Below are 20654 nucleotides of genomic sequence, written 5' to 3'. Positions count from 1 at the left end.
CAAAGATGTAGGAGGATGTCCTAATACTGAAATTAAGAGTTATTTTCACTACCACTGCTCATACTGTGTTCTGGAGTGCAGGTGGCTGTTCTTGTATTTTTATTTGATGTACAAATATTTCAAATATTACATGTGAGAGAAACACAGAAGGCAGCAAGTACTCCTTCTGTGGTCTGGTTTTGATAATACAAATAAGCAACCTGCTTAATAAATATTAGGGTTTATGTTCTTAAATTTAAGTGTGCATCTTGTGACTGGAAATTTTCTTTGAATATTGATTTAAAGCTGTTAGTAGATTACTTGAGCAAATAACCTACAGTGTTCTAAACATTGCTCTATGATGCTTTTGATTAGTCAAATGACCAGCATGATTTTTTTTTCCAATGCTAAGATTATTTGGGTGAAATCACTAAACTACATAGAACTAAAATAGCTAAAAATAGTGAACTTGACCATACTGAGGGTGAAAAAGTAGGGGTTTTTTTAACATGTGAGTTGCTGGGAGAAACTTGCATCCAGATAATGTCAGTCAAGACATTCTGAACTGAATGTTTTGGACTGAAACATGTATCTTTTTCCTTATTTCCCCATCCTTTTACTATTTTTTTTTTTATGAAAACGCATAGCACGTTTAATGTGTAGTGTCACAAGTCATTAAATCAATACTAAATCAAAAGAATGTATTTGCTGAAAGGGGGTACACCATGTACTAGCTGTGTTCCATCTAACTGCTGGTTTGTTTCTGTTCCAATAGCAGCCCTACTGCACCCTCCCCAGCTGTGGTGTTACACAGGGAAGTGGATCTGATGGTTGTAGCATTTTGCATTTGGAGCTAGCTCTTCATCTCAATGCTATTATGCTACCACAGAGCAAACACGCATGACACACTGCTGGTGTCCATTGCTTTCTTACCTTGACTATTTTCCTAGGCAGTGTTTTTAAAATACAAAGGCTCTTTTTGTTCTTTATGAAGCAAAGTTGTGAATACCATGTTTTTGGAAGAGGAGATACCAGCATAATAAATGCTGAACTGAGAAAACAAAGAAGGAACATGCCAGTTTCTTCCAAGGATAAGGCTTTATTGGGTTATTACTTGAATCATTCCCTCAGCATTTAGGTTGCCAGAAGTTATGTAAGAATTGCAGCAGCCCCAGATCTGTATTGACAAGGAAGGTTGCCTGAGGCTGCTGTTCTGGGAGCAGAGACTGGGAAGCTGGCTCAGCCTCCCTGAACCTTCTTTTCCTGCAGAGGAACAGCTGCAGCATCACAGGGTTCCTTTCTTGTGGCCTTCCCAGAAAAGTGTTATGTTTTGCTGTGGGAAATGGGGGTGCATTAGTTCTGTTAGCATTTGGAAGCATCTCCTAGTGACAGGGATTTCAAAAATTATTTTTAATGAAATTTTGCAGGACTGCACTTTTTCACCATTTTTTGTCACCATCCCTGGATGTGTTTAAGGGTCGTTTGGATGAGATATTGGGGTATATGGTGTAGGGGGGAACTTCGTAGAGTAGGGCTGATGGTTGGACTCGATGATCCCAAGGGTCTTTTCCAACCTGAATGATTCTGTGATTCTGTTGTCTTCCCTGTCTTTTCAGTTAACTAAAATAGCATCTCTTTACCAGTCTGAAGAGATCCACAGGAGCAATTTAGGGTATTAACTTTATTACAGTATAGGAGAAACTGTTAGCATGGATACCACCGTGTGGTAACTATGGGCAAGTACTTTAGAAAAAAAAATTAAGTTTGAGTAACGGGAATGGGAATTAACTTATCTGCTGAATATACATTTGGACTTGTTTATAAGCACAAAATAATTGCAAGGTATTATGTAGCATGGTATGTGGTCTGTGTTTTTGCAAAACTGCCTATAAATATTTGAAGGAAAGAGTCCTTACATTAAAACATATTGCTCATCCATATGTGTATGGGAAGTTAGGAGGTTGCTTGTCTGGCAGCTATCTCATTTGTCAAGCAAATTTAACACGTTGTTCTTTGAATCAGAGACTTTTCCATCAAAAGTAGTTACTATTTTCAGTACTCTAAGGGTAGAGATGCCTGTTTTGCTTTCCAGTGGTCTTCAAGAATGAAGATCCTTCATTGGTGAAAGAATTTATGATAGTGATTAATTTTCAAACTCTGGGTACAATTTATTTTATCAAAGACTAGTAAGAAACCAACAAGCAATTTGCCTTTTTTTTTTTTTTTTTTTTTAATCTTGTTAACAGTTTTTAGTTGAAAGGGTGAGGGATTTACTCAGAAAAAGGTTCATCTATGGAAGCTTGTCATCATTTTATAGTATCCAGTATCATTTCAGTTCCCAGTCTCCTTTTCCTTCTCTTCACTGGGCTCTGTTCTGCCATTCTTTGCACTGGTTCTCTTTTCCTGCAAATTCAATCTTGGCCTTTCCCTGTTTCCTCTTCTTGTCAGCAGTATACCTCCATTCTTGGATATTCTTAAGACAGTTATTATCATACAGATCTGTTACATAAGCAAAATGTGAAAATCAGTGCTTATAAAATAAGAACCTAAAAAATACTTTAGGTACTCAAATGGCTAGATTTTACAATGCAGGGAGATATCAATGGAAATTCTTTTGTGAATTATCGATAATACTGTTTCCGCATATTGTGTCAGATAGCGGAGGGAATCTGGTTTAATTTGGAGGAGATACTGGGAATCAGTCTAGGTAGGAAATTTCTTTTCTCCCTCAGCCTCCAGAGTATGTTGATACCGTTTCCTACACAGAAAAATTCTCTGGTATCTAAGTTAACAGCTGCACAGCTTCAGAAGGAGGATGTGTCAACTCATCTGTGCAGGAAACAGAACTTTGTTAAAAACAGGTGCAAGACTGGAGCAATTTCATATATTTAAACTTTTTCCCTGCAGAAGTCTTTAATTATTGTTGGTTGACAACAGGGGTTTTTTTACTGTAATTTTTTATGACTCTGAACTCTGGAAATTTAGAATGGCAAAATAAAATTAGGAATACTTGGATTCTGCTGCTCTACATCTTAAGATGAAAAAGGTTTTTGAAATGGGGAGAAGGAAGATGAGGAGAAATCTGAAAATCAAACTGGGAAATCATGTATGCCATTGCATTCGACAGTGGTTTTTCAAAAAGGGAGAGGAGATAAACTAGAAAAATTTTTCAACATAAAAAGTTTTCCAAAATCCTACTGAAATGAAAAATTAAAAAAAATCAATTTGGTACTTAAAAAGAAAAACCTGTACCTGACTCAAAGCAAGTGGATTGTGCTTACAGAGTTAGAGGACATGATGGTGTTCATTTAAGTGAATGCCTTGAGCAGTGAGTGCCTTGCCTCTTGCGGCAGTATAGCTATTCTAATTTTCTGTATTTGGGGAATAAATGTTTGCTAGGGTAAAGCATACTGTAAAGAAAAAATGGATCTGTTAAGGCTTCTCATTGCTGCTGCTTCTTTGCAGGATTATAAGGGTCTGGGAACATTCCAATCTCTGGAGGCTGCATTTGTGAGAGAACAAGCACCTTTGCCTTGTGACTTTTAGCGTTAGTAGGGAGGAGTCAGACTCTCTTAGGGCCCATTTTGTGCCTCTTGCAGGTGGTGGGCAACTGTGCCAAGAGTTATGACTTCTTGCCACTTCTTGGTTTGGGTTTTGTAGAATTGTAGTCCTTGCTGCCTGCATTTTTTTCCCTCATCTTTTCAAGGCATCAGGTTTTCGTATTTACTTGTTAGATGGACTTCATCTAGGATCTGAGTTGTTTCTCAAATTCAGCGTTGGCTAAGTCTTTTTTTTGTTGGTTTTTTTTTTCCTGCTTTGATATTTTATATGGGCCTTTTAGGCCCCATTTGGAAAGGCTTAGATTAAGTCATTCAGTATTACCTGGAATACTAATTACAACAGAACTTTTCTTCAATGCGCTTGCCATATTTTCTTAGACAGTAGAGGAATCTTAATATAAATTCACAGAGGAATGGCTAAATATTCTGCTCTCCTTGGCAGTAACATTTCTTTTTAATAGCTATCTTCTATCAAACAGCTGTTATAATAGATGGTTTAGAAACTCAAGTGTATGATAGGCTGCTTTTTCTCCAGCAGCTTATTATATTGGCTTCTGCTGAGTTTTTCTCTTTCATATTATTAGGAGAGGATTGATAAAGATTAGTTCTTGTTTAATATTTGAGATTTAAAAATATCTAACTGCATGGTTAATTAGATTCCTTTAAAATTAAGGAGAGCTCAAATGTTAGAATGGCAAAAGGAAATTGGGTGTTTATAATAGAGCTGGTTCCTGTCTTGGGGGATAAAGAGTGGTGGTAAGTCAATCTAGCTACCTGCTGCACTTGTTATCTCTTTCCAGTATTGTGTAACTAGTGCAGCTAGGCTTTGGTTGTTTAGAGGCTGTTATGTTGGATTTTTCAGATGAATAACCCACCTCCTCCTCCTCCTCCTCTTCCTGGCCCTTAAGACATTTCATTCTTTATTTTCTTAAGATCTGAACATGTTATAGCCAATCAGTAGTTCAACAAATAGCATAGGGAATTCCAAAAGAAAGTTCATATCTAGTATATCTGTCCATACATTGTTTTCTTGCTTTTTTAATTTTTCTATTTTATTTGTTTGATTAAGTGAGCAGAGAAGCTGTGGGTTGATTTATTTTATCTCAGTTCCCTGAAAGTCATCAAAGACAGCTCTGTGTTAAAAAACAAGAAAAACACTTTTCAGAATTCATGCTGTTGGCAGATAAACTATCATCTGATGGGAATTAAATATTTTGTATTGCATAAGCAGTGGAAAATACTGTTGCAATCACCACTACTGGATGATAGGAATAATGCCTTTTTAATGTTAAAAGAATATTGATAATTTTTCCAACATGTTGATCTCCAAGCAAGCTTTTATTTAAAAATGCAGTGTTGATTGGTTTGGGCTGATAGAGATTGCCTTATTTTAAATTGGAATTTTATGCCCAGTTACGTTTCTTAATAAGAACAAAAGGCCTGAAAGCTGCAGAGGGGAGGGAGAAGACTGGAGTGGAAGGAGTTCAGTGTAGGTTTTATTTCAATTTAGACACCTGGATGCAATCTACAGGACACACTGATAATTACTGAAAAGATGACATCATAGTGCCTGTGGAGTTCATGAAATGCAATGGGTCACTGTTGACTTTTATTTTTTTTAAATAAAAATGAGCCACTGGAAATAAATCTGGTATGAAAAATGAGCCTTTGGTGGTGCTTAGTATTTTAACCCTTTTGAGATTTGAGGATTAACAATACTCATTTTCTAAGTTACCCTGACACTTGGGCAAGGTTCAGGCTGTTGTTTTGCATGCAGATATTCAAGTCCCAAAAGAATAAAGAATCTGGAACTGAACTGTATGTGCCCCTTCAGTTCTATGGCATGTGATTGACCAAATCTTTGCAAAACTGAATCAAAAGTGAAAATACAATTGCCTCTCAAAGGCTACATCTATTGAACATTGGCTGGCAGTTCTACTGCCTAAAAGTTCACAGTTTCAACAGGAGACCACAAAAAAAGATGAGCGAGAGAAAGAGAATGACGAAAGATCAAGTAAAGAAGTGGTGGTCTAGGTTGGCAAGCAAATTAGGTGGGGCAAGGAGAACAGGAGAGACCTTGTAATCAAGAAAATGGGGTAGAAGGGGGTCCATACCAAGCATATCCACATAAATAAGGAAGTGCCTATCAGATAGGCAGATGCCATTTCTAGGAGATCAGCATGGCTGGGCACCTCTCAGAAATGTCTGTGCACTAAACATACGCAGCATGGAGAATGAACAAGAGGAATTAGAAGTCTGCACGTAGTTGTAGAGTTATGATCTCATTGGGATCATGGGATACAGTGGGATTAATCACACACAGATGTATTGCTGCAGTAGATGTGTATAGGCTCTTTAGGAAAGACAGACCAGGACATTGAGTCAGTTGAGAGCATTATGGGTCAGGATTAGAAAGTGACCAACATGACCAGTGTTGTGATGGGTGTCTGCTACACTCTGCCTGGCCAGGAAGAAGTAATAGATTAAGCCTTCTTCGTACAACTGGAAAGAAGCATCATGTTTGCAGACCCTGGTCCTCTTGGGGGACTTCAGCCACCTTAATATCTGCTTGGAGGGACAACACAGCAGGGCACATGTGCAGTCCAGGTTTCTGGAGTACATTGGCAATAGCTCCCTGACAAAGGAGCCATCAAGGGGAGATGCTCTGCTGGACAGGATATTTGCCAACAAGGAAGAACAAGTCAGAGATGTGAAAGTTGGGACAGCCTTGCTGCCATCACCAGGAGTGGAATTCAAGATTCTGAGTGGAGGGAAGAAAGCAAAAAAAGCATCACAACTTTGAACTTCAGGAGAGCAGATTTTGGGTTGTTCAGGAACTTGATGGGAAGAGTCGCTTGGGAGGCTGTATTGGGGAGAAGAGAGGTCCAAGAGAGCTGTTTGGAGTGGGGTTTTTTTGTTCAGGTTTTTTTTGGTGGGGGGAGAGGCCAGGTGTTTGTTTTGAAGGATCGCCTCTTCCAAGCTCAACAATGGTCCATCATGACAAGCAGGAAAGCCAGTAAAGGTGTCAGGAGGCTTACATGGATGAACAAGAAGCTCCTGACAAAACCAAGACATAACAAGGAAACATACAAGAGGTGGAAGTAGGAACGAGTGACCTGGCAGTCTAATCATGCAAGTATAGGGTTAGGAAAGCCAAAATCCACCTGAAGTTAAATCTGACAAGGGGAGTGAAGAGCAAAAGAAACATTTTACAAGTACACCAGCAGCAAATGGAAGGCTAGGAAAAGCATCGGCGTGCTACCAAATGGAACAACCTAGTGACAAAGCGTGTGGAAAAGGTCAAGGTGCACAATGCCTTCTTCCCTTCAGTCTTTTCTGGTAAAACAAGTCTTCAGAAATCCCAGACCCTTGAGATTATGGGGAAAGTCCAGGGCAAGGTATATTTGCCCTCAGTGGAGGAGAATCAGGTTAAGGAATATTTAAACAAACTGGACAGACTGGACTGGTCTGTGAGCCATGATGGAATGTACCCACGAGTGCTGAGGGAATTGGCCGATGTCCTTGCAAGGCTACTCTTGATAATCTTTGAGTGATCATGGTGATTGAGAGAGGTGTCTGAGGACTGGACGAAAGCAAATGTCATTCCTATCTTCAAAAAGAGCAAGAAGGAAAACCCAGGGAACTTCAGCTGGTCAGCCTCACCTCAATCTCTGTGAATGTGATGGAACAGCTAATCCTGGAAACGACTTCCAGGCACATGAAGGACAAGGAGATCCTCAGGAATAGTCAGCATGGATTCACCAAGAGAAAGTCGTGCTTGACCAGCCTGATAACCTGCGATGAAATAACTGGCTTGGTAGATGAGGGGAGAGCAGTGGATGTTCTTTATTACGATTTTAGCAAGGCTTTTGACACCACCAGTCTGTCAGTAAGGATGTTATCAGAGTTGAAGTACAGACTATGTAAATAGAGAGTGAGGCAGACTGAACTGGCTGAGCTTCTGAGAGGGTTATGATCAGTGACAAAGTTTAGCTGGAGGACAGCCAGCAGCAGTATACCCTAGGGGCCAATACTGGGGCCAATACTGTTTATGATCTTCATTAATGACTTGGATGATGGGACAGAGTGCATCCTTAGCAAGTTCACAGGTGATACAAAACTGGGAGGAATGGTTCATAGACCACATAAGTGTTGACATTCGGAGTGACCTTGACAGGCTGGAGAAAAGGACTGACAGGAATCTCATGGAGTTCAACAAAGGGAAACATCAAGTCCTGCCCCTGGGGTGGAATAACCCTGCACCAGTACAGGCTTGGCACTGACTGCCTGGAAAGTACCCCTGGGGGTCCTGGTGAGCACCAAGTTGACTATGAGCCTGCAATGTGTCCTTGTGGCAAAGACTGCCAATAGCATCCTGGCCTGCATTAGGCAGAGTTTCAACAGCAGGTCAAGGGAGGTGATCCTACCCCTCTGCTCAGCCCTGGCGAGACACATCTGGAGTTCTGGGTCCAGTTCTGGGCTCCCCAGTATGAGACAGACATGGGCAGCCTCACCTTGATCCCTGGGAAGGTGATGGAACAGCTAATCCTTGACACCATTTCTAGGCACGTTAAGGACAAGAAAATCATTGGGAGCAGTCAGCATGGCTTCATCAAGTGGAAGTCATGCTTGACCAACTTGATAAACTTCTATGATGAAATGATGGGCCTGGTACATGATAGGAGGGCAGTGGGTATTGTCTGCTTAGTCTTCAGGAAAGTCCCCCATAAGATCCTCATAGATAAATTGTTGCTGGGCTCCTCAGTATAAGAGAGACATGGGTATACTGTGGAGAGAGTCCAGTGAAGGGCCGTGAAAATGACTAAGGGACTGCAGCATCTCTCGTATGAGGAAAGGCTGAGAGAGCTGGGACTGTTTAGCCTGGAGAAGGGAAAGCTTAGGGGGATCTTATTAATGTATATAAATACCTGAAGGGAGGCTGCAAAGAGGACAAAGCCAGGGTCTGTTCAGTGGTGTGCAGTGACAGGATGAGAAACAGTGGGCACAAACTGAAGCACAGGAGTTTCCATCTGAACATTGGGAAACAGTTTTTCACTGTGAGAGTGATTGTGCACTGGTGTAGGTTGCCCTGGGAGTTTGTGGAGTCTCTGTTCTTGGAGGTGATCAGAAGCTGTCTGGACATGGTCTTGGGCAGTTTGTGCTTGGTGGCCCTGCTTGAGCAGGGGCCTTGGGCCAGATGACCTCCAGAGGTCCCTTCCAACTGCAACTGTTCTGTGACATAGTGAAGCAAGTCCAGTGAAGGGAGACAAAGATGATTAAGGGATTGGAGCATATTATGGGGAGAGAATGAGAGAGCTGAGACTGTTCAATCTAGAGAAGAGAAGGCTCAGGAGATCTTGTCAATGTGTATAAATCCCTAATGGGGGTTAAAGAAGATGGAGTCAGACGCTTCTGAGTGGTATCCAGAGAACAAACAAAAGTCAGTGGGCACAAACTGAAGTACAGGAAATTGCATCTCAACAGAAGGAAAAATGTTTTTATTGTGAGGGTGGTTGAACGCCGGATGAGCCTGCCCAGAGCGGTTGTGGAATCTCCATCCTTGGAAACAGTTGAATCAATCCAGGGCAACCTAATATAGTTTACTGCGCTTTGAGCAGGAGGGTTGGACTAAATTGGTCTTAAGAGATCCCTTCCTCAACTGTTCTGTGATGTTGTGTTGTGGACTTCAGGATTAGAAAGATGAAGCTTGTGCGGGGAAGGAGCTTGTGCTTGAAGCCGTTTGGCAAGTTCTAGCAGTTATTTTCCTCTGTATTTCAAAATAAGACCTTACTGAGTAGGGCTTTGTTGAATGCTGATTTTAGAATGAGGCATATAACAGTAGGTGCATTTAACTGTAGAAAAACTTCCAAAGACCTTAGGAACATTTGGGACAGTCCACTGTAAAAGTTGTTCTTGTAGATGCTCTTCATCCCCTATTCCTCTGACTTATCCTAAGAATTTTCCCTGTTAATAACTTTAAACACATTTAGAACTGGCTGTTTTATTGAAAAGATATGGCTTTATGGTGAAAAATAATATTTATCAGAGAAATTAAGTGAGCCCAGGCGTATTTATTTAGCTGCACTTCTCTGATTTTTGTGCAACACAAATGTTTCCCCTCTCTTTTCTTGTGTTTCAGGGAACCTAGATGGACCTGTAGCATTCAGTTGTTTATCTTGAACGCTTCTGCTTGCAATTTCTCCATTCCGACTGGATAACCAATACTCTATGTTCATAGGAATCTCGTCCAGCTAGCTGAAGAGTTTCTGTGCTCCAACTGAGATAAGAATGTCTCAGTGTTACCGGCTTCTATCATACTGTCATAAGCCCTCAGACTTTGTTGTGTTTCTCTTAGCTCACAGCATCTGAGTTCTCTCAGGTTTCATTGTGATTGACCGGAGGGAAGAGGAAATCCTGTTCCTTGTGGTTACAGAGAAGCTTGAATGTGCCCAAGGAACTGAATACCATTTTTTAATTTTGAGTATGATTTTAATGTTGAATCAATCATGTGACTCCGAGGGGAGAGGATTTTAATGGGATTCAAAAATTCCAAGATTTTCAAATGCCTAAATTGACATTATTATGGATTAGTGACCAGATGAAACTCTGATAAAAGGTGGCTAGGCAATGAGAAAACATTGTGTGTGCAGGGTGTTTAAGTCTGATTTACCCTCTTCTTCTCCTCCAGAGACTAAGTTGCCTCCCCAGTAGGCTGGTTTTGCTGCTGAAGGAGACTCAGAACAAACAAGCAGACAGGAAGGGGGAAGGGAGGCTGTGGTGGGTTGACCTTGGCTGGCTGCTAAGACACCCACCAAGCTTCGATCTTGCTCCCTCCCTGACCAGGACAGGGGGAGAAAATAACATTAAAAAGCCATGGATTGAGAGAATGACAGGGAAGTTGCTTACTACAGGCAAAACAGTCTTGACTTGGGGGAAATAAATGTAATTTATTGCCAATTAAAAAAAAAAAAAAAAAGAAAAGGATACAGAGGAACAAGGACAAAACTGAAAACATCTTCCCCTCAAGCTGCCCCTTCTTCCCAGGATCAACATCACTCCTTTGTTCCCAACTCTTCTATCTCCTCCTCTGCCTCAAGTGGCGTAGGAGGATGAGGAATGAGGGTTGCGGTCAGTTCACAACCCTTTTTTTTCTGCTGCTCCTTCCTTCTCACACTTTTCCCCTGTTCCAGCATGGGCCCTTTCCATGGGGGTATAGTCCTTCAGGAACATACTGCTCCTGTGTGGGTCCCCCATTGGATACAGTTCTTGCCAGGCGCCTGCTCCAGCAGGAGCTCTCCACGGGCTGCAGCTTCCTTCAGGGCATGTCCAGCTGCTCCAGCATGGGGTCCTCCACAGGCTGCAGGATGGATATCTGCTCCAGCATGGTCTTCCGTGGGCTGCAGGGAGACCACCTGCTTCATCATGATCTCCACGGGCAGTAGGGGAATCTCTGCTCTGACAGCTGGAGCACCTCCTCTTCTTTCTTCTTCACTGACTTGGTGTCTGCAGGACTGTTTCACATTTTCCTCACTCCTCTCACAGCTGCTGTGCAGCAGTTTCCCCCTTTCTTAAATATGTTATTACAGAAGTGCCACCAGTATTGCTGATGGGCTCAGCTTTGATCAGCGGTGGGCCTGTTTTGGAGCCAGCTGGAACTGGCTCTGCCTACAAAGGCACAGCCCCTGATTTCATCTCACAGAGGCCACCCCTGAGGACCCCCAGTGGCCAAAACCTTACCATGTAAACCCAGTACAGATGCAGAGAGATTTTTATGTGGGGAAGCTGAGTAAAGCTGAATCTGTTAGTGTTTGCTTGTTGTACTTAGACATAAACCGTAGCTGTCACCTCTGTACCATTAAGTTAAACCAACTGTTTGAGCTGACCTATGAGAAATGAGTAGGAAGAATGGAGTGGCTGAGATGCCAAAGAGGCCACATGGAAGAAAGGAGCAGTCCCAGGGCTCCAGCTGGACAGTGTGTCCTTGTCTGCTGTCAGCTCACAGCTGGGAAGTAGAATGGAAGTTTGTGGGTGCAGCTGAAGGTGGTGATCCAGGTGGCAGGTGCAAGCTGGATCTGCCCTTCCTCTTCCTTTTCTTGGGTACGCATTTTCCATGCTTGAAAGTCTCCTGACAGCAGTGTTCCCCATTGCAGCTCTGAGAACTGTTCATAGGGTGGACCCAGCGCAGAGGCAAGTGGATGACTTCAGCAAGCTCCAGAAAGACAAAAAGTCAATGAGAGGGGCAGAAGCACCAAATATTGGCCAGATTAAGAATTCCTGGTGAAGAAGGACACTCAGCTGTGACAGGCAGGGCTTTGGGGGTGAACCTGGAAAGTGCTGCAATACCTCTCAATGTGTGAAAACACGATCCAATCTTAACGAATTTCCTTGAGATCAGTTGGTACTAAAAGTGGCTGTACTAAATAAAAGGGCCATGTAGCTCAGTACTTTGACAAATTCACACTGCTGAGAGGGGAGACAGTAAATCACCAAGCATTTTGTGAATGTTGTTTAATATTTAGTGAAATGTAAGTGACCACTGGTAATTAGATGTCTTCACAAGCACTGAACTGTGTATTTGTTAGTCAAGTGGATAGACGTGGTATTCCTTAAAATGGTGTGGCCGAGAGCATTCTAATATCAGGGTTTTGAGGTTTTTTGCCTTTAGTTCTCAGTCCAGAAGCAGATAAATGGACTTTTGCCATTTGAAGCAGACTTGTTTAGGAGGTAGATTCAAGGAGGAGGTGGCAAAAGTGGTGATCATCTGCCTTCCCTGTGCATAGTAGCAATATTGCAACGCAGTTGGCGGTTGCTGTAGTGCAGGTCACCCATCTGCATTTGGAACTGGCCGACAGAAGAAGAAAATGGACATGCCCCTGTAGCTAAGTGTGTCTCTGCAGGGTAGGTAGATGTTAGATGTAATCAATAAACTGCAAGAACAGTTAGCAAACTACCAAGAAAGCTCATGAAGCCTGGACAGACTTCTGAAGGCTATGGCATGAGAGAAAGGCAGTTTAGATTGAATGTGGAAGAAGAGTCCAAAGCAGAATGAAGAAGTCACTTTTGGCTAGAGGCCAGCAGAGGAAAATACTTGACAGAATTTGTAGTCACTGCCTTTAGGGATTGCACATGCCCTTTTTCAAAAGCTGTCAGAGGTGGAGCATCCACAGGCCAGGTGGCTGCAGAGCAGCTGTTGTTCATGGGATCCCAGTGGGAAGCAAAATTCTAGCCAACCTTTTAGCAAGGCAATGTATCCACAAATAACCTGATTCTGTCAGACCTTAGTCCCTGGAGGCCTAAGCAATGTTCCCGGCCTCCTTCACTGGGCTGCAACTTGTATTCTTTTATTGGTTTTATCTTCTCAGTGTTTTTCTTCCTGACACCTTGTTATTGATCTCTAGGTGAAGCTGATAGCCAGGTTTTTTTAAATCCCCCTTAAAGCATGTATGTGTGTGCAGAGATTGCGATTTCAGTGAGCTGGAGTGCTTCATGATAGAGGGACCCTGGAGGCTCTTGGCTGATGAAGTGCATAAAAAAGAGGGTAGGGAAGGGTGGGGTAGTCAGGATACAGTGACACTGTGACACCCAGGCATGTAAAACTGAAAGAACTTACCATCTGCTGAGTTGTGGCCTTGGGAAGGAGGTTTTCTGGAGTAAAGTGGAGTGCAGGAAGGGCTTGAAAGGACAGAGGAGCTTAAGATAGGTTGGAGTTTGGGGGTGGGGGGAAAGCCAGGAAAGCCTGGAGAGAGCAGGGGACCTGTAGGCTGTTGATTGAACAGGTTGAGATGGGTAAGAGGAGCCTGGGAGTTGAGTGGATGGAGCTTCAGCTGAGAAGTGTTGAGAGGACATAACAGTTTTGACCACATACAGGACTACATTAGCAGTTGAGGCCAGTGATTATCCCCTCTATTCAGCAATTGTGAGGCCACATCTGGAATACAGTTTGAAGTTTGGGGCTCCCCAGAATAGGAGGGGCATTGACATGCTGGAGTATGTTCAGTGGAGGGCCATCAAGATGATTAGAATGGCTGGAGCACATGACGTAAACAAAGAGGCAGAAGGAGCTGGGTTTGCTTATCCTTCAGAAGAGAAGTGAGACGTGATTGCTGTCTTCAAGTCCTTAGTGTGATGGTATAGAAAAAGTGCAGCCAGACTCCTTTCAGAGGTACACAGTGAAAGGAGAAGAGGCAGTGGGAACAAGCTGGAGTGTGGGAGATTCTGGTTAGATATTAGGAAGGCACTTTTTTTTTTTCCCCCCAAAAGCCATAAAGTTAGTCAGATTCTGGAACAGGTGCCCAGAGACATCATAGACTCTTTACTTGGAGTTACTCTGTTATTCAAGATTCAGTTGGACATAGCCTTGATCAACCCAGTCTGGTTGGCCTTGCTTTGGATGTGAGTTTAGACTAGGTGACCTCCAATATTCCATTCCAACCTAGATGGTTCTGTGGGTTGGGTGTGAGGGGTAAGAGCTAGAGGCTGTGGCATGGGAGGGAAAGCTCTGGAGTTGAGGTCAGATAGCTATTAGTGAGAGGTTTAGGATATGATAGGGTCCTGCTTGAGTCCCCTGGTTTGGGAAGGCTTAGAAAACTGCCTCTCCTGTCATCCTTCCTAACTCTTTATCTTCAAATTCCTTTTTTTGCTGTTTGAAATACAGTATTTACCATCTCACGTATGGTTATTTTCTCATTAAGAACCCAACTCATACACCATTGAAACTGCAGCCTTCAAAATTAGGTCTTAAAAGAAAATACTTTTATCCTGCAGAGTCAGTGGTGGAACTGGTAATCTGCAAGTTGTATTGTTTAAACTGACATTCTCCTTTTTTTTTTTTTTAATTGTACATCACAGCATAACACCACTATCTATTTAGATGTTTTGGTTTGGGGTTTTCTTAGGTTTTGAATGCAGAATTGCGTATTCTTTCCTAGCGAACTCTACACTGGAATAGTATTAAATGCACACTGATTACAGGACAGATTTTCGTCTTTTCCTTCTATGGATGCACAGAATAGTCACAGTTTTGAGCTGCTGTAAACCTGGGCTCAGCATGACTTGAATTACTGATGAGGGACAAGCAAAGATGGTTTACCAGTTGTCCAGAACTGCTCAGCTGTTTGCAGTTAATGCATGTCTGAGAAGTGGAGGATAGATTTATCCTTCTTTGTCATATGTGTGTAAAAAAAATACAGCCAATATACAAAAAAAAAATTGTATTGTACTTATTTGTGTCTTCTAGTTTCTGGTGCTAAATCTTAATCTGTTAAAAAAGTTTTTACAGATCATTTTGTTGTATCTCCAGATTAAAATATTTTATTTTCTTACTTCTAGGAAATTGAAAAATGAGCTTCTGGAAGTGAGAAGGAAAGGTGGAAACCGTCATTGTCAACAGGACAACAGCAGGGTCTGTGTTCGCTGTCAGAAAAGCCTGGGCTTAATCTTTGACAGAGGAGACCTGTGCCAAACCTGTAAACTTCGAGTTTGCAATAAGTGTCGTGTCGTGGGAACTGATGGGCAGTGGAAGTGCTCAGTGTGTGCCAAGATTGCGTAAGTTGTGCAGCTTTCATAAATATGTTTAGAGATTACCACTGAATATGTAATTTTGTGCTGGCGTTTGTATTACATCCCCTTAGCACAAAAGCATATGCATAGCAAGTACACAAGGGAAGAGGCTTATCTGGTGGTTTTATTTGCTGCACTATTTTGTAGTATCTTTTTTTCCAGTTCCAAGACAGTTTCAACTAGCTTGCTTTCTAAAGAAAGCTACAATCATCACAGATACTCACTTGTTAGTAGGAAGTACTGTGAAAAAGACAGAAAATCAGTTACAAACCAGTGACAGTCTATCTGCATTATGGAAACATAAATCTAGGAATCAACTAATTTGAAGTTAACAAAACTGAATTAAGAACAAGTGAGGTCTGTATGTTCTGACTGACGTGGTAGGTGGATTTGTAAGGAAAGAGACGTAAAAATTGTGAGTCTGAGCACTTTAACCCATGTTTCTGTCCTTGCTTTTTTCTGTGTTTATAATAACTGAATGTCAACAAGGCCAAGTGCAAGGTCCTGCACATGGGTCGGGGCAAGCCCAAGCACAAATACAGGCTGGGTGATGAGTGGATTGAGAGCAGCTCTGTGGAGAAGGACTTGGGGGTATTAGTGGATGGAAAACTGACTATGAGCCAGCAATGTGCGCTCACAGCCCAGAAAGCCAACTGTATCCTGGGCTGCATCAGGAAAAGTGTGGCCAGCAGGTCGAGGGAGGTGATTCTCCCACTCTACTCCGCTCTTGTGAGACCCCACCTGCAGTGCTGTGTTCAGCTCTGGGGCCCCCAACATAAGAAGGACATGGACCTGCTCGAGTGGGTCCAGAGGAAGCCACAAAGATGATCAGGGGGCTGGAGCACCTCCCTTATGAGGACAGGCTGAGAGAGTTGGGGTTGTTCAGCCTAGAGAAGAGAAGGCTCTGGGGAGACCTTATAGTGGCCTTCCAGTACTTAAAGGGGGCCTACAGGAAAGATGGGGAGGGACTCTTTATCAGGGGGTGTAGTGATAGGATGAGGGCTAAAGGCTTTAAACTGAACGAGGGTAGATTTAGATTAGATTTAAGGAGGAAATTCTTTACTGAGAGGGTGGTACAGCACTGGAACAGGTTGCCCAGAGAAGCTGTGGCTGCCCCCTCCCTGGAATTGTTCAGGGCCAGGTTGGATGGGGCTTTGAGCAACCTGGTCTAGTGGGAGGTGGCCCTGCCCATGGCAGGGAGGTTGCAACTAGATGGTCTTTAAGGTCTCTTCCAACCCAAACCATTCTATGATTCTATGATCTCGGCATGGAGAAGGCTGTATTTATAATATCTCTATTAGTGAGTGTTCTAAAGTAAATTGTGCCATGGTGGGAGGGAAAACAGAAGGGGATAGATTAATCTTCACAGTTAGAATATTGGACATGAGGGATGAAGGAGAAGGGTAGCAGATCACAGTGCTGAAAAGTGGAGAATCAGTATTCTAGCACAGGATATCAAGTGAATAAACAAAAAGAGATGTTATATGTTCAAAGATATTTACTCCATATATGCTTGGAAGTATAATTCACTTGACTGGTATGGTAATGTGGGATTTTGAAGCTTGATTCAGTAAGATAACCATGAAGGAAAGTAGAAATGTATTGGGCAATAAAACTGTTAAGTATCCTGATGTAAGAACTGGATGATATAAGAAAAAGACATGATAAAATAATCATGTTAAAGGAGGAAAGAATCAGAGTAACTGCAGAGGGATTTTTTTTTTTTTTTAACAGACCATCAAACTAATGAGGTCAGGAAGATAAGGCTTTTTGTATATTGTATTACAGAGTGAATCCAAATTGCTAGCTATGTCAGAATTTGGCTAGCTAGACAGCTAGTGGACAATTAATACAGCAGGACATGGAGTTTAGGGTTTGCATCTTCTAACTTCAGCTTTAGAAGTTTAACATCTGTTTTTAGCTAGATGCGTTAACCTCCTCAGCAGGTTAACCTCCTCCATGGGAGTGCATCCAGATGACGATGTCTCACCTTTTCTTAAGATGAAACATGCTTAAATGCTTGATTTTGAGAAATGATTTTAAATTGGTAGGGGCCTGGCTGAGCTCCTTGTAGTTCGCTTCAGCCAGTTCCTGAGGTGAACTCAGTGCTGTGCCTTTCAGAAATGATGGGGTGCAGGTGAGATGACAGAGTGGAAAATGGCAAATGCAATGCTGCTCTTTAAAAATGAAGAAAGGAAGAACAAGGGGTTTGTTGGCCCTGTGAAGTTACCTTTAATTTCTCTAAAAATACTGAAACAAATGGTTGCTGTGCTGTTTGAAAGCCAGGAGAAGATGACAGGAAGATGAATAAGAGCTGGCTCAAGAACAAATAATGTCAAAACCAATATAATTTCCTCCTTTGATAGTGTGACAGACCTCATGATTAGAGGAGGATCTGTTGATGTCTTATAACTTGACTTAGCTGAACTTTTTGATGCTTTCTCTCATGCCATTCTAATAAGCTGATAAGCAAGGGGAGCTATGCCCTGGAATAAATTGTCAGTGTGATTGCAGACCTGCCTGGAAAATTATAAAGCTCAGTTTTCAGAGTAGTTGCAGACATTTTTTTAAATTTTTTTTCTTATTGAGAGTGAAAAGCAAGCAGTGGTATAGAGCAGAATATTTCCTGGCTTTTTACTGTTAAGTATTTTAATTAAGGTCTTTGACAATTCAGCAGATGAGTTTGCCGGTTACACCTGCAGGTGACATAAAACTGAGAGATGCTGCAGGCATGCTGAAGGACAGGATTAGGATTCAAAGTGTTGCCTACAATTTAGAGAAGTGGTTTGAAGAAAAAGCAAGTGGTGGCTCCCTACGGGCACGTGGAATTACCACAATTGGGCAAAAACACAGCTGTACAAACACAGAATGAGGATAAAAACAGCGTATGCAGCTGTTTCTTAGGAAAGGATCTGAGTATTGTACTGAATGAAAAGCTGAACGTGATTCAACAGTATTTTCCACTGTAGAAAAGTCCAGCATCTCAACACAGGTATGTACAAGCAGAACTATGGTCTGTAAAATACATGATGCAATCCTGGTTTATATAGGGAACCTGCCCAGTTTTGCATAGCACGCTTCATGTTGGTCAGCTGGAGAAAGTTCAGCAGAAAATAATAGTGTGTACGTAGCACACGGTATGTCCAGAGTAATGGAAGGAGTCAGAAACATTTGGCCTAGGCAAGAGAAAACAGCATAACTCAGCTTTTGATCTACAAAAGGCACCTGCATTGAGGAGGTATACAGACTGTTCCAAGTACTCACTTGTATGTAAGTAATGTGATACTTAAATTGCAGTGAAAAGATTTGGGTTAGGTGGGATGAATATTGATGTAAGAGGGATTGCGGAATCTTGTTTTAAAAACAGGTTGGATAAACCCCTCTCAGGAGTGATGACATCAGTAAAGATGGTCCTGTTTTGGGGCTGAAAGATGGATGAGGTAAAATTCTCAGAACATAGGTCCCCTCTGCCTCTTGTGATTGTGCCACAATTCTGTTCATCAAGCAGTGGTTTTAGGAATCATCTTGAAAATTAATTCTGATTGAAGCCTGCCTTTAAATTATTACAAACCATGGTGTAATTTGCTTGCAAAGTGCTAAACTTTGCAAGTGCTAAAGTTCTGCTGCTGTTGGGTATCTTTATTAAATTGCAATCTCTCTCTCTCCCTCCCTTTTGTTCATATGCAGTGTTTTTGCAAGACTCTAGTGATAGTTAATGATCTGTAAAATGCCTTTTACTCTTCTGGGAGTACACAGAGAGATTATCTTCTGTGTGGACAGTGTGGAGATAAAAGTTTGAGATAGGTATTTCAGTTAAATCATTGTGTGTAGTTCTAGCTTATTCTTTCAGTTCTGTTTTCCTCTCACTTAAGTGAGAAAATGCAGGGAAAATCAGGATTTTTAGGCTTTCTGAATTACATTTGAGAGGGAGCTGATTAAGTTAATGTGAATAGGGCCTTTGGCAAGATTAAAAGGCAGAAGGCAAGGAAAAGAGAATACGAATCCAGTGTTAAGAGACGGTTATGCTCTGTAGCATTGATCTGCATGCAGTGTTGGTGTCTGTCAAGTGGATTGTTTCACCATGCTAGTGGCTTTGCAAAAAGTGAGGGTTTTTGCCCCTGTCCTTTTCTTCTAGCAACCCTGATGAATGAGACTAGGTTAATGTTGATATCTGTATTGAGTCTAGCACCTGCTGTGGTGTTCCATTAGCAGAGGCAGGTTATACTGTTGTTATAATGTAGATGTATGTTGTCACACATACTGTGAGACCCTTAAAGGCAGGGAAATGGATTCATGGCCTTTTGTTTTGGTGCTATACTAGTTCTTGGCTGTTCTCCAAAATTGTCCTCAGGAATGTCTGTTAAACGCTGCTTAAGGTGATGGTGATAGTAATAACCTGTACAAATCCTGTTGTATAGTCATCAGTCATACCTGCAGGAATATGTTCAGAAGCAAGTTCTTCAGAACTGTTGGAAAGCCTACTGCATTACATCTGGTGTCAGTGATGAAGGTCTGATACTGGGTGTTGAGTGTGTTCAAAGAGAGGTTGATAAGTACTACAGAAATTACTGCAGAAATCCCTTGAATTACACAGATAATCCAAAATGGTTGCTGAAACAAAGAATGTCTTGTGGCAATAAAAGAAAATGTAGATAATATCAGCCAGCTTCTGCCTGTTGCTTCATTTAATACATTTTGACCTTTTCTTCCTTCTGAGCATCTTGAGTCCTGCCTATCCACTGATAGCACAGGAGTTTGGGATACCTGTACTACAGCAAAAGGACATCCTGTCACATAGCCTGGGTTCAAGTGTTATCATTGCTTTAACATTTATGGTGGGTTTATGTCCAGCGACCAAAAAAGTTAAAAAACAAAAAAAGATGGCAGGAAACTTCAAGTATGCTGACTTTGACTTGAGGATCACATAATTTCAAGATGCTTATTTTTTAAGGATATGGTAAAACACAGTAGTATTTTCTGAACTTTTTTTTTTAAATTATATAGTAGCATGATGGTAGCTGTAGGAGTGAGATATCAGTTTGTTTAATAATACAATCTGTTCATCTGTCAGCCAGAACACCTTCATCTGGAAACAAGTGAATCTGACTTCTCTCTTCCCAAATAATCTTTAAAGCATTTCACCTGCCATTTCTCCAAAGTCAGACTTGCATGCAAAACAGCTTATGGTGATGGGAAAGCTCATTGCAACATATTAATTGCATTCTAAAACACTTTCAAAAAGAGATTTAGTGAATTTGAGGAAAGACATTTGAATGTGAATAGTGAGAGCTGTTCATGAGTATTTTTAAGTAAAACAAACAGGTTTATATATAAATCATTGTATAATTTACAGTTACTGAAAAAGGATGTTCCCCTTGGGTATCCATAAAGAGAAGATTACTGGGGTTTTTTTCCCCCTTGGGAGTTATTACCAGCTAGAATATAATGTTGCAAGATATAGAATTGGAAGGTCAAGAAGGGTTAGAGCTAAGTCTTGCTAACTTCTTAGTTCTGTGGTTACTGAGGGCAGAGAACAAGACAGACTTTATTTATGTG

General features: G+C 41.7%; 1 protein-coding gene across 8 annotated transcripts in view; it reads left to right on the top strand.

Moving 5' to 3' along the window:
- Nucleotides 1-20654, top strand: part of SYTL5 (synaptotagmin like 5) — a 160415-nt gene that overhangs the window by 94182 nt on the left and 45579 nt on the right. For all 8 annotated transcript variants that reach the window (XR_012627509.1, XM_074858549.1, XM_074858547.1 and 5 more), the window contains exon 3: nt 14868-15083. Coding sequence is in view for 7 of the 8 variants with exons in the window: in XM_074858549.1 (XP_074714650.1) it covers nt 14868-15083 (216 nt within the window). In the remaining variant the exon portion in view is untranslated. The remainder of the gene's footprint in view (nt 1-14867; nt 15084-20654) is intronic.

The sequence above is a fragment of the Strix uralensis genome, chromosome 2, assembly GCF_047716275.1.
Source record: "Strix uralensis isolate ZFMK-TIS-50842 chromosome 2, bStrUra1, whole genome shotgun sequence".
Classification (NCBI taxonomy): domain Eukaryota; kingdom Metazoa; phylum Chordata; class Aves; order Strigiformes; family Strigidae; genus Strix; species Strix uralensis.
This window is presented reverse-complemented; position numbering and strand designations above follow the sequence as displayed.